This window comes from Schistocerca gregaria, chromosome 4 (assembly GCF_023897955.1).
Source record: "Schistocerca gregaria isolate iqSchGreg1 chromosome 4, iqSchGreg1.2, whole genome shotgun sequence".
Classification (NCBI taxonomy): domain Eukaryota; kingdom Metazoa; phylum Arthropoda; class Insecta; order Orthoptera; family Acrididae; genus Schistocerca; species Schistocerca gregaria.
This window is the reverse complement of record NC_064923.1, coordinates 201,165,562-201,180,488: the sequence shown is the minus strand read 5'-3', so window position 1 is coordinate 201,180,488 and position 14,927 is coordinate 201,165,562. Positions and strand designations below refer to the sequence as shown.

General features: G+C 38.7%; 1 protein-coding gene across 1 annotated transcript in view; it reads right to left on the bottom strand.

The window, feature by feature from the left end:
- LOC126266629 (uncharacterized) overlaps positions 1-5,799 on the bottom strand; it is a 115,812-nt gene extending 110,013 nt beyond the window's left edge. The window contains exon 1 of the mRNA XM_049970988.1: positions 5,628-5,799. Within this exon, the coding sequence (XP_049826945.1) occupies positions 5,628-5,656 (29 nt within the window). The 5' untranslated portion in view covers positions 5,657-5,799. The remainder of the gene's footprint in view (positions 1-5,627) is intronic.
- Between the last annotated feature and the right edge of the window lie 9,128 nt (positions 5,800-14,927).

Below are 14,927 nucleotides of genomic sequence, written 5' to 3'. Positions count from 1 at the left end.
GTTGAATGTTCCACACCGTAAGAGGTGTGGGCAAGGAAGCAAAGGACATTGAGTCCTGAATCTAGACGACAGACAAGGGGCAACCAAGTAAGCTTATTATCAGAAAGAAGAACCAAGAAATGGACCACGCTTAGGTGTTGGGTGGCGAGATAGAGTTCCAGATCAGGATGGACCATAGTACAGCGACAAATGCACCACCCTCAACTTAAGGGGAAAGAATTGAAAACCGTGCAAAAGTGTCCACTTGGAAGCACAGTGGATGGCTTCCTGGAGTTGTCATTCTGCAGAAGCCACTGATTGGGAGCTAGCCCAAATACAGAAACCATCAGCATACAGAACAGGGGTGACCAGTCTGGTAGATCAAGTTCATTACCCAGGATACTTGCATGACCAGGCATCAAAATGAAATCAACCAAATAAGCACTTAATACAGAGCTCTGTGGAATAGTGGGACAGGAACTGGGAAATAAAAATCAAGGGGGTGGGGGGGCGGCAAAGTCTCCAACCCACTCATTGAGCATAAGAAGGATACAATGGCGGCAAGCTGTGTCTTAGTCTTATTGAGAGTAAAAAAACATTGCAATGTCTACCAAACAGTAGTTTCCAATCAAAGTAGACGATCTACCAGAGACTGTCCCACCTGAAAGCTGCACTGGTAAGGAGATAAAAGGTCCCGAGATTCAAAGACCCAAAGGAGCATGTGAGGCACCATCCATTTTAGTAACTTGCAGGGGACATTGGTCAGGGTGACTGGTCGGTAACTATCAAGGGACAAAGATTCCTTGCCAGGCTTAAGGACAGGAACTACAATACTGTCTGTCCATTGAAAGTGGAAAATGCCTTTGAGCCAAAAAATAGTTAAACACCTGGAGGAGATATTGTAGTTGTGGAGGACTGAGGTGTTGAAGCAATTGGTTTTGGATGGAATCAGGGCCAGGAGCTGAATCGTGAGAAAAAGAGAGGGCCAAAAAAGCTCCCATTCAGTAAAAGGTTCATTGTATGATTCCATCTAACAAGAGGTAAAACGTAAGCAATAAGCTTCAGTCCACTGTTTCCGGAACAGGAAGGTGGCTGAATAGGATACTTATGCCATCGCTAAATAGTTCATGAGGTTTTCCATGAGAAATGATGATCTGTACAAAGCCCATTTGGAAGGGCAAGGCCCAGAATGGAAGACTGTTGCCAGTATAATATAACCCGATGGGGTAACCTGATCATCGCGAGGTGGGAAGGGAAAGAAAGAATGGGAAGTGGTCACCATCACAAAGGTCATCATGTGGCGACCAGAGTAAAAAAGGAAGAAGGGGAGGGGAAGAGAGCGAAAGATTAATGGCAGAGAAAGTGTCATTTGCAGCACTAAAATCAGTAGGGAGACCATCACTAAGAAGGTGCAGGTCGTGGTCCGCAAGAAATTGGCCAATGAGGAGACCCCCAACTTGACAAAAAACCATTGCCCCACACAGGGTGATGGGAATGAAAATCCCTATGAGAAAGAAGGGAGGGAGGAGTTGCTGAAGAAGGGCAGTTAAGCCAGCAGGTGTAGGTGGCCTGTGAGAAGAGACAGAGATTGCAAACTGTGACAGCAGAGTCCAAGTGGACACAGATGGCTGGAGAATGACATGCTGCAGCGTAAAAGGCAAAAAGGGAATCCAGCACAAAGGTGACAGTAGTATCTATTACAGTTCCACTGAATAATCATGGAGAGGTATACACATGGGAGGCAAATGGCCTAGAGCCAATCACACCACCGGGTCACCATCTGTCACCAACAAGGGTGGTGTGACATCTGTGAATAATAGGTCAGACACAGGATGACAGGGAGGAGATGGAAACTGCAGGGGCACCTGAGAGGGGTCACTTGTCCTGGGACTTTTGTTCTCCTCCTGCTCCCCCCCCTCCCCCACTCCTCCTCCTCCACAGGTTGAAGAGGGTAAGGCACAGAGAGAAAGCCGGCTTCTGTAAGATCCACAACTGAAAGAGAAAAGGCGACCTTGGGGTGCACAAGCTGTGCGTCCTGTGGCAAGTTGTGGCGGCAGACATCTGGCCTCAAGAGACGCCGAAGAGGGGGCAAGGTGGGGCGAGGAGGGCAGGGGATGGGGGGTGGGAGGTAGCAAAGGAGGTTGGTTGGTTTTGGGGTTTGACGGGGGCTAAACATCGAGGTCATCAGCCCCCTGTTCCAAACAGAAATACTTGTAAAAGGCCTATACAGTAAAAGTGTAACCTCTGCACCCAGAGGGAGGGAACACCAAGGGGTACAGAGCTAAAATTAACACTGTAATAAAACGAAATAGAGGGCACTTAAAAGGAGCAGAGCAAATAGTTGACTAGAGAAAACAGACTGCAGTCGTTGATGGATCAGGTAAAAGGTCAACCACTCTACTACTAACGAAGAACCTCCAGCTGGAAGGCATTGATAGTAATACTAACACAACTTGTTACCATAAAAGACAGTATTTTGGTATCCACGTCACAATTAAAAGTTGCTGGAGTGTGTGTAGCCTGAGAGATCACGCGAGAACGCCCACACTAAAGTGAGTGATAAAACCCAGCTGCACGGATAAAACGTACAACAGAGTCAGCTATAGAGGCATCGTCACCTAGAATTAAAGGAAGTGCAGCTGGTAAATTAAAGGACTGCCGTAAGGGGGCTAAAAGGGGGCAGCCCATCAGAAGATGGACCACTGTCAGCCCTGCATCACAGCGAGACTTGGGCAGGTCTCACGCCAAAGGAGATAGCTCAACCGTGTATGTCCAATTCGGAGATGGCAGAGAACAACTGAGTCCCTACGCGTGCTCCTCAAGGGTGAGTTCCATACAGCCGTGGACGACTTTACCATGTGGGGCTTATTTGGCATGTTGAAGACAGACTATTTAGAACTCCAGACATCGCAGACCTTGCGATGTAGGGCTCACCGGAGGTCTCTTTCCACGAGACCACGCAAAGGAGGGGGACACTTCTTCGGTCAGGGAGGAGGAGCAACACCCGGAGGGAATGGCATAGTAACTGCAGGGGAGGTGAAGAGAAGAGGGGGACAGGACTGGGATAAAGAAGAGGGAGGAGAGGCAAAGGACATAACAGAGGCAAAAGCACAAGTCATCGACACCGGGTAAAGTTGATCATATTTCTGACAAGCCTCGGTACATGTCAAGTAGTCTGGTGAGAACTAAGAGTGGCAGTCGTGACAAGCAACACACATGGGTTTTTGTGCTTGATGTATGTTTCATACATCAGTGAGGAAATTTGAGATTTATGGTAACTATGCTTCCCCTAGTTACATATTATATACGTGTGAAGGACAAACAATGGAAAATCCAGGATGGAATGTAACAATACCAGAGAAGGTAAGTTACTACTCACCATACACGGAGTCAGGGGCTCTCCCGACAGGCATCATCCAGAGAGAGAGAGAGAGAGAGAGGGGGACAGCATCTCTGGGTTCTGGTTTCTAATATATGTAGTGAGCATTTCATTTCTATTCTGTTTAATTCCCTGTTCTATGATGTAACATGATTACAAGAATGACTTTTCCGACAGTGTAAGTCATGGATGAAAAGTTCTTTTTGCCATTGACAGCAACATTATAGTCACTGATAAAACTTAAGAACTCCTATTAGAGAATGCAAATGAAACTGCAAGGATGTTTACAACTGGGCAGTACGCAATAAATTAACACCCAACATAAAACTAACACTATGCATTTCACCACAAAGAGAGGAAGTAACTTTGCAACTTTAAGCATAGATGATAAACCTACAGATTGTTTGCTACACAAAGTCTTTATCAATGAGCATAGAATGTCAGCTGACACGGAGTTACAGAGATACTGGTGAAATTGTCATTCTCGTGCTGTTCTCTTAGGGCGCAGCAGCAGTTTGTAACAGCCAATGTATTTTAACATTCACTTCTTAGTTATAGGGGTGCTTCTTTTCTGGTGATCAAAGGCATAAAATATGGACACGGTTTTTAAACTGCACAAAAGATCATAAGAAGTATAATGGAATAGCAGCCAGACTTACTGTAAAGAGCTAGTTATGAAATTGGGCATCTTTATTGCACCAAGTGATTACATATACCAATCAGTGTTGCACCTCAGGGAAAATATTAATAAATTCTGCACTAACAGTGGTACACACATTAATGGAACAAGAGTGAGTTTGTAGTTCATTTACACAGGGGAAAAAACCTCAAATCAACATTTTATTTCAGGGGAAACATTTTTTCAATAAATTTCCATATGAGGCAAAAAGATTTGTTTAAAAAGGCAGCTAAAATGTTCTTCAGGACTAATGCATCTTACAAAAAGATTGGTTAGAGGACCCAGATTAGTGGTTAGTAATGAAAAGGGATAACTGCAGCACTTTTTTTTTTTTGCTTATGGTATGCTGCTTTCTCAAGGATCATGTGTAAAGATGTACTATTCATGATAGTAATGTCCCCCCCACCCAGGCTCCAGACAGATATTAGCAGTATGTTCCCAGTCCAGGAGTCATCAGTGGGCATCTTACTGTGAGCAGCAGAGAAAACTGGAACTATCATTTACATAGCAAGTGACTACCCATTGTACGTTAAGTCAGCACGTGGCCTCAGTGTGTGGGCAGTTAAGAAGAAATCTACATTTTACATCAAGTTACATGAAACTATTTTGTGTAAATGAAGAAACATTCACTAGAGATTAATGAACAAGGCAGTGCAGCTGTTAGGACACTGGCCTTATATTCGCCAGGATGTAGCTGCTCTGTCCAGTTATCTCAATTTTGGTTTTTTCCATTGGTAATGAAAATGCAAAGATGGTTCCTTAACCAAGGTCACAGCCAATTACCTGTCCTATCCATGTAGACTACTTGCCCTGCCAACAAAGCCTGTTACGAATGCTGTGTATATTTTGATCCACTGACTGGCACTTTATTACCCAGACAAATCTTGTATCATTTTGGGTGGCTAATGTTTTCAGCAGGCTACACACTCATTCTGAAATTTTATACCTTCAGTTGAATGGCTCATTTGTTACTAGTCATTAGGCTGTGGGCAAGCACACCATATATTGTGTTGTAGATAGTTTGTTATTGATCTAATCGTCTACAAAGCAGCTTATGCATAACACACTGGAATAGTCAATTTATAAGTATACAAGTGGCATCAATTATTTGGCGCGTTTATTTGCATTTATGTAGTACACTGTATACATTTAAATATTCTTCAGTGCAGTAGAAGCAATGAAGCTGTAAACAGGACTTCAAAGATTTTCCAAATGTTTTGACCCTGGTAATTTTTTCTTTCTTAGCTATACCTTAACCTTGCATCTGATGTGTTCTCTACACGTTCAAATAAGTAGCATTCAAAATGCCGCATAAGAAGGTATCGAAACTCACACTTCCACATTAATGGATTGTTAGCGTATTGTAAAAAGTATATACCGATCTATCAAGATTTGGCTTACTCCATTTATGTCAGTGAGAACATTCTGTTAAACCAGAATCTATCAATTTTCACGGCTTATTTGCAGAAACAGATTTCTAATATTGTAATTTTGAAAACAGTATTTGTAGATCACTAAAAAAATCAAGTAATCTAATGTACTGGAAATTTAACAACAATATATTTATGGCTAACTTCTCATTTTGCTTACCGCATCGCCTCTTTAGATTTCAGAGACATGACGTTTACATAAAACTACACCCATCCAAAATTTGAAGTTCGAAACTGGACGTGGGAAAAAGGTGAGCGATTCTGATTGGCTGGACGTAACTGATTGCCATTGGCCATGTAGTGTCTCGATGGGGTTTCCAGAAGCATGATTTACTGGCACGTGCATTCGACTTCTCACTTGCACAAAGCCAGATTTTCAGATACATGAATTACTTGTACATTTCCGACAACTGTTTGCGAAAGTCAATACACAAGTGGAAACACCATACTTGCAGGTTTCCATGCCAATTCCGAGAAAGTTAAAAGTATTGCTGCCTGGTTGTCATGTGCTAATGTGCTACTGCACCTTGTAAATATCGCACTAAAATTGAACTATTTCTCTTCGAACGTTAGCCGGAAATCGCACTAAAGTTACGCGATTTCTCTTTGAATGTGAGCTTGAAATTGCACGAAAACCACACCATTATATTTTGAATGAGGGTTAGTATAAAAATAAAATATACGAAAACATTTTTTGAAGTACTCCTCACAGTATGATCAACTCAGAGCAGGGAAGCCATTCGGACATTATGAGTGCTATGTTGCTTAGAGCACCAGATCAGATTTTTTCCTTTTATTTCCGTGTAGTGTATTGTGCAAGCGTAGAGTATGACGGATTTTTGAAGAAAAGTTGTCGTAAAGCGCTGTGGCCATGTGACTAGCAGTTCGTCGACTCAGGTTCCTTCTTGTTTTATTTTATTCATCGCGAAGTTAAACTCTCATAACATTTATATATATTTGAATAATACAGTTAATATACTGAAATTAATAAATTCGGTTTAGTTACGATAGCTGCCTTTCTAAGTCAAATGGTTAGATAGTGGTAAAAAAGAAATATAGGAGTATTTTAGCATGAATGTGTTTTTTTGTAGATGATCTGCAAACAGACCCTTTTCCATTAGATATTTGGAGAAGAATGTAAGATTTCAAGGGTTAGGTAGATCAACTTCAAATGTAAATCTAACAAGAGACAGGTGGGTGAAGAGGCTCACCGATTTCAATTATGTAACACTGAAAATTTCGAAATATTTGCAAAATAGTTTGGACAGCTTCTTAAGTGCCAGAACCATTCCAGAAGCTCAAATTCTCAAACCCACATGAAAACCTAGAAGAATATTCACTGCCAGCTAATAAGGAAATTGAAGAGGTTATTGACACCTTATTAAGCTACTGGTGAAGGCTGTGTTCAACAGAATTTTTGAAGTGAGCTCTACCAGAAACAAAAATAAGCTAAACTTAATCTTTGAGAGAACCTGAAAACAGAAAAAGGGAAGGTGGCCTTGATACATCTAGTACATAAGAAAAGCAACAAACAAAATGTTAAAAACTACAGAGCAATTTCTTAACAGAATGTTGCGTATAAGGTATTTTTCCAACTTTATACTGAACAGAGTAGAAACAACACTGTAGAGTAATTTATGTGAATGGCAAAGTGGTTTTACAGACCATATTGTGAAAAAATATTTAATCTGACATGAATCATTTGTCACAGATTAAGTCAAAAGATGTTTGTTGGTTTCCAGAAGGCTACTGACTCTGTTGAGTGAAACTTTTTGATGCCCCTTTCAGGTTACTAGAATATTTTGCCTGAATGGGTGGTAAGAAAATGTAAAGCTCTCTAAAGATTTACACATAGAATATGAAGAATTTAGGACCAACAGTTCATGTAATGAAGGGATAGCTCTGACTGGCAATTTGTCAGCACAGTTTCAATTCCTGCTGCTATCATTATTTTTTTACATTTTACTTTATTCCACCTAGTGCTTAACGATTAATTAAAAAACTTAAATGTATTTAAACAGTGTAATTCATACACATTAAATTAAATTGAGATTGGTGCCTTTGTTAAAAGCGACAGTAGCATTCCAGTATGAGCCACCAGAGATGGCAATCATGTGTGCATGGGCTGTGATTGCTTGCAAGAATGCGTGTATGTTTTCTTTTCTAAAGAAGTCTTTTGCTGATAGCTAAATGTGTTACAGTCTTTTCGTTCTGCCTATCTGCAAATTCGACATGTCATCTTTACAGAAAGTACCAATCTATCCTTTTTCTTATATTGTTTATATTTCGACCTGGAATTTCTATTATTTTAAATTCATATATTCAATTTAGTCACGATTAACACCCCTGTAAGTCAAAAGGCTATAGGCCATCACATCATGCCACAATGGCAAAATTTTGCTTGAGCTGCCATTGCTCCAGTCACCATAGTCTGAAGCAGGCAATTATGGCTAGGCAGTATCCGGTCTGTGATTAGTTTCAATTTGGTTTATGGAAAAAATTGGTGGGAGAGGTAGGCACTCGCATTTTACTCAGCACATGACGTATTTTTGGGTATTTGCAACAATGCTCAGGTTCGTACAGGTTTTCAGCTCATGGTGCAGGCAAGTGAAAGTTTTACTTACTCCGCACAAGTTCGATGCTGTTTCACTGTGGCTGGATTTGAACAATAAACAGAAAAACGTTTAGAGATTGGACAATAATTGAGGGCTCATGTGCTCATGTGTATGCACAGAGTGGGAGAATCAGCTCACCACTTTGAAGCATGCAGAAAGAATTATTTTCGTCCCTGGATCAGTGCTGACAGCACACATTAGCGATATTTACTGATTACTGTCTTCAACTGCACTTCACATTTACACATCACAAACGCTGGTAGAATGTGACAGTGTCACAAAAATTACTTACTACTAGCTGAATGCTCCAATTTAAAGAAAGGCAGCAGGGGCCACAGCTAGTTACCTGTTGTAGGTCCATGCAATCACAATAAAGTATACCTCAAAACACACCTTTTGAAGAACAAGTCAGTATAATCTTGCATAGAAATGTACAGTGAGATTCAAGCATTTTCGCTTTTTCCAATGGATTGAACATTACAAATTTTCCAGTCAGCAATTAGGAAAGCAGGAAATTCACACTTAATAAAATACAGATGAATTTCCTTATAGCAGTTTACCCATTCTTTAAAAAATAATTAGCTGCAGGCTAATGTGAGCTATGAGTTTGAATTTTCACAGAAGATTGTTCATGGTCAGATATGAGTCTTAAGTTATTTCCACATTTCGGTCTGATAACCTTGTACATATATTGCATTTATTTACTTTTATGAGAGCAAAAAATTTTTCTCACTTATATGTGCTTTCGAAAAGACAAGTTTCTTTCTTGCAGATGAGCTTAGTAGTGGATATTTTTCTTCAGTCAAATAAGTTTTATAAAATACGAGTAGGTGAATTTCTTTAAATTCATACTGTAAATAAACGTCTGCTTGAAATTCAGTAAGTTCCATTTGAAGATTTTCGATGCCTTTTCTACATCGTATTTTCTTGGGTTAGTAAGTATAGCAAGACTGCTGCTGCGTTCCAGAACTCACAAAATATTGCGGCAAATTGCATTGATAATAAATTCAGTTCCTCAGTGTAAATAACATCATCAGCATCTAATATTTTACCCATCTGCACCAATTGTGGTTCTATTTGTTGAAATAATCAGAAACCAGCTGCCCATCGTAACAGAAGTAAAAACAATCTCCATATTTCCTTTCTGCTATAGTTATTTTTGACCCTTTATTTCCACTGAGGAGTAGGAATTGTTGTTCCACTTACTCCAGGTATTACTTCTGGCCATTTGATACATTTCAAATAACGTTTGCACAGACTGTGAGCACACTATTGACTGCTCTACACCAGTTCAATATCATACAGTTGGTACATATGCTGCTAATTACAATTCATTCATGGATCGTATTTGCGAACTGTGTATATTAACGTACTAGTTGTTTCACTATGATAGAAATCTACAACTATGCTAATGACTCCTTTCCTCTATATTTACTTTCTGAGACTTTAATTTGGCAATTGACAGCTAAATTTTTGGTAAACCATATCTTACAATGCAATTTTGTCTGTTGACAGTGTAATGTTATGTGAGCCTCACTGCCCTTTTCTTAACTAATTTGTGCCTAATTTTATTCTGAGAAGCTCAGTAGTGTATATAAATACCGTAAATGAAATTTGATTCAAAAAGTACTCAAAGTTAAGTGAAGTCCACCTGCACAGCAAGAAACTCTTTAGCGCGCAATCCCTGCAACGATAGTAGCTGTGAATCTTTGAGTATGGACTCTAGAAAAAAGACAATTGATTTATAAAAAAAAAAGAGGACTCTTAATATGTATCTTGTGGAGAGTACATGTTGCTAAGCCGTTGCTGAGAAGGTATTGTAACAGCTGACACCTTATCGAGAATGCCTGAAGGATCTCATAATGCCAATGAATTAATTTAGCAACTGTTCAACTACAGAATTCTACTCATGAAGGATCCAATGCATCGCAAGTACTTTTTGCAGCTATACAAACAAATAGTGCCACTCCAAGATACCGATCCTAAATGGAAGGCAGTCAAGCAACTCATAACAGTTAATCCTGAACATTCTTTGTGCCAATTTTACAAATTATTTAATAATGTGCTATTTCATCGCACAGCATCGCAAAAGGAGAGTTGGTTAGTTTGTATTCCAAGAAAAATGAAGAGCATTTATTATGTCATACCTATATTGCATGGGGTCACTTTGGTCCTGAAAAGTGCAAGCCTTAGGTTGCACAATATTGTTATGTTCGAAGTCTTCATGCTAACATACACAAGCTACTGCGAAACTGCGTAATTTGTCAAAATGCCAAATCCTATAATTTATCCAATGCATTAGCTTTGAATGCAGTTTTAACCATGAAACCCTTAGATATCGTAGTAATTGATTTTGCCGGTCCGTCCTCGTGGACGTGGAGCTTAGAGAATGTTGCTTGTATTATTGATCTCTTCACAAAACATGTAAGACTATATGCAATGAAAACAGCAAACACCAAGTAACTTATTAAGTATATAGACTATTTTCCAAGATTTGGCATTCCTGAGAAAATGTTGGCAGATAATGGCCCCAACTTCGTTAGTAAACTGTGGAGATGTTTGTAAACAACAACATACAACAGATCTTTATCTCGAAGTTTAGGCCACAAAGCCACCCGCCAGAACATTTTTTTTAAAGAGCTGAACAGATTTAAAAGAACATACGTATCTAACCATCACACAAAATGGGTCGATTACGTTTCATATACTTTGACAGGATTTACTCGTTATGAGTTAATGATGCATCAACTGGAAAGTCATGAATGGACAAAACAAATTCCCAAAATCCGTAATCAAAAACCTGATTTGGAGGCCAAAGTAAGACAGGGATTACATAATCTCACCACACAAGCAGAACTGCAAAAGAAAGCTTTTGATTCCAAGATCAAGAAAGTAGAAGAATACAAACAAGTTGAAAGAATTCTAATAAGAACGCATTTTAAGCCATCTTTTTTACACAAGCGAAACAAGAAATGGGGAGAACTTTTTCAAGGTCCATATATTATATTCAGAAAACCGCATATAGGATGTTATCTCATCGCCGATCTCATTACTGGCCGCATCAAAGGCCTTTACCATCATGCCGACCTCAAAAAGTATCACTGTTCAAATTAAAATATATGCAACACACATACACTCAATATATTTAGCACAAGAAGAACATTAAGAAACTCATTGTGATAACGTGTTTACAAGCGACAAGTCATGACAAGTATATTAATAACACATTTAAAAAAAGTGACATGTTCCACATCCACGAGGATCTCCTCAACACAGATCTATGGAACGAAAAAACTAATCTAATCTGATTTTTACAGTAACCTTAGGTGGCAATAGGAAGCATACGTATTGTAAGTGAAAGACGTCGAGCACGTCATAGAATTTAGCAGAAGCGTCGTATCTAAATTACATTTAGATTTAAGTCATAGTTATGAGTTAATTACAGATGATGCTGAGCCAAAGAGCCAGATAAGTCTACAAAAGAAGAGAAGGACGAGTTGATGCGCCAACTTCTTGTTAGTTACAACGTACCCAATGTTTGAGGAACGAAGTATTTCTAAGAATAATGATGTAGAAATGCGCAGTGCAAAACTTTTCTGAGTTGTCTGAACAACAGAGACACGAATTCACCACAACAGGTTAATATATACTTTACAGGAAATATTCAAGCTAATGCCAATTGAAAGAGTAAACATAAGTGTGACGATGTCACTTTAGAGCAAGTGCTCGAAGTAAGAATAAGTTAAAGTGTTCATCTAACAATGGTGTATACATTTCCATGAGATGCACTTTAGAATAACAGTACAAGATGGTAAAACTTAGGCCTATATAAGAATATTGCGGTGATTCTGAAAAGCAAAGCCCTTGAGATATGTGTGTAGGTTAGATATGTTCTTGTGGGAGAATAAATCTAGGTAGCAACCTCGCATTCGAGTTTTGACATATGTTAGCGCTGATCAGAACGCGACTGAATAAGAAACACTCACATCGATGAGCAAGCTTGCATGGTGTAATATTGGAGAGCAACATTTGATGCAAAACGACCATATTCTTTTATTAAAATACCTGAAAGTATTCATATGTGATTTGAATATGTTGTGTTTACATGCAATGTAATGTTTATTCATACTTCTATATGTACATCCTATCCTTGTGAACCTAAACCTAAAAAAAGAAAATAAAAGAAACGCATCACAGAGACTGTGACTTGAGAGTGTGCTAATGGAATTTTTGTCCCCTTGACGGAAATATAAACGGGAACCACTCGAATGTTTTTTTTTTTTTTCTTCTCGAGAGACGCTTGGACAGCAAGTTCAGTATTGCAATGGCCCAGTACTAAAGATTAAAGAGAATGGATTCACTGTTAACATTCCGTTCTCAACATGGAGAGAGAACAATTTTAAAAGAGCGATACTATTTCCGTAATGTAGTATGCTTATCAGAGCTTAAATATGTAGTTTTGTTAATGAGTATCAGTAATGCTGAGTAATGGTGATAATGCAAGGTTAATGAGAGGATTAGTTATTAAGATAGAATTGCAAATGAGAATTCATTATTTTGAGCTCAGAGAAAGTCATTCATGAACGGATATTAGTTAAAGAACATTCCAATAAACAATGATAGACTGATATAGAAAGATAGCCAGGAACATTAGGTTTATAAAGACGACATTATGGTGACAATGGCATCTGATAGTTGCACAGTACTGTTGTTTCAATAAACAAATACATGCAATGGATAAATTTAGTATTCCCTGTTTAACACCGCAATACCACTAATAATCGGCGAATTCTACAGATAATATTGCATGTGACAAATTTTAACCCCCGTGTGCATCACAATCAGCTAAGCGATCAGTGAAAAGTGCATCGTTCAGTAGCATGATTTTGTGACAACTTGGGCTTACCTTTTGAAGCTCACTGTTTTGGCAGACATGACTCGATGTGTTGACAGTGTAGTGGATCCATTCACTAAATCTTCATAAGCAACACATCAAAGCGAAAGAAATCACGACTGTCAGAAGTAAATAACTCCCATTTGTCGAAGGTGCGTGCGCAACTGGTCATGAACAGCTACCTCCCCGCATCTGCCCTTGTGCTTAGCTCACGGGGTAGACGTCAACAATATTTCCGAATGTCAAAAGATTGACAGAGTATAAAAAATTCTACAAACCCTCAGGGGGAGCGAAAATACAAACCAAATGACATATTATTTCCCATGATGATACGAAAGAGACACAAGCACTGGATAGTTACTGTAGTCAAAACAGTAATTACAATATATGAAAGACTAGAAGCTGATCTTGGTGCTATTGAAATATCGGTGTGAATAAAAGCACAACTCCATAAATCCCATCCTTTGACCACAAAACCTTAGACATAAATTTCTTTTAGCACTTAATTAATCCTATGTATTTTCTGTTCCATATACTATGTATTACGAGTATGACTGCAAGAGTTGAAGAATATTAAGCAATTCAGTCATGTACGTGTTAGTCATGAACGCTTGATACACAGATGCATCATGACATGAAACCGACTATGATATTACAGTCAGTGACAGTGAGGTGCATTGCTAATTCATGTTATAAAGTAGGCATGTACTAGACTTCTGCATGGCAACTCGAGTGAATAATACCTCATTACCAATTTAAAATATTTCCTATGTTCTTGTTATTTCATGATTCTCAGCATACGACCAACAATAAGAACTCTCAACCATGAAATGAACTAATAATGAAATTCTCTTTGCCCATGAGATGATAATTACCATGTAAATATGTACTTTGTTTATAGATGTCTACTTGATGAAAAGTTCTTTAGATTCTTTTGATATATTATTTGTATTTTAGTATATTACCTGTCAAATGTATCCATTCTCTTAGATGTATTGTAGACATTAGAAGTGAAACACATAATAATACATGGGAAATTGAAACTGACAGTTCATAAAAGAAACTGTCATGCTTCAATTGGAGGCAATGTAATATTATGTCAGCCTCACTGCCCTTTTCTTAACGAATTTGTACCCAATTTTGTTCTGAGAAATTCAGTATTGTATGTAAATACCATAAATGTAAATTTGATTCAAAAAGTACTTGATGTGAAGTGAAGTGAAGAGCAACATCTTTGAGTATGGACTCTAGCAAAAAAAGACAATTGATTTTTTTAAAAAAAGAGGACTGTTAATCTGTATCTTGTGGAAAGAGGACATGTTGCTAGGCCGTCGCTCAGAAGGTATTGATACATTTAATGAAAATTGGTATTTCAGTGATAAAACAGAGTAAAGAATGTGTAAGAGTTGCCAAACATTTATGTATACAAATTTTCTGGAAGTGAAGGAAAGAAATATCTTGTATTTGGAAAAGGAAGCGAACTTCATTGTCGTTGCTGGCTATCAATCGACAGAATTTTAAGTGTACACAGTTCATTAAAATACAGGAAAGGAAATGCATTCTCTAAAGTTTTCATTCAATACATAGCAATCTCTCAAAATTTCTTAATTACAGTAACTGGATTATGTTGTTGTACAATAGTATGCCCCCCATGAACCATGGACCTTGCCGTTGGTGGTGAAGCTTGTGTCCCTCAGCGATACAGATAGCCATACCGTAGGTACAACCACAACGTAGGGGTATCTGTTGAGAGGCCAGACAAACCTGTGGTTCCTGAAGAAGAGCAGTAGCCTTTTCAGTAGTTGCAAGGGCAACAGAGTGGATGATTGACTCATCTGGCCTTGTAACAATAACCAAAACGGCCTTGCTGTGCTGGTACTGTGAACGGCTGAAAGCAACGGGAAACTACGTCCATAATTTGTCATGCAGCTTTACTGTATTATTAAATGAT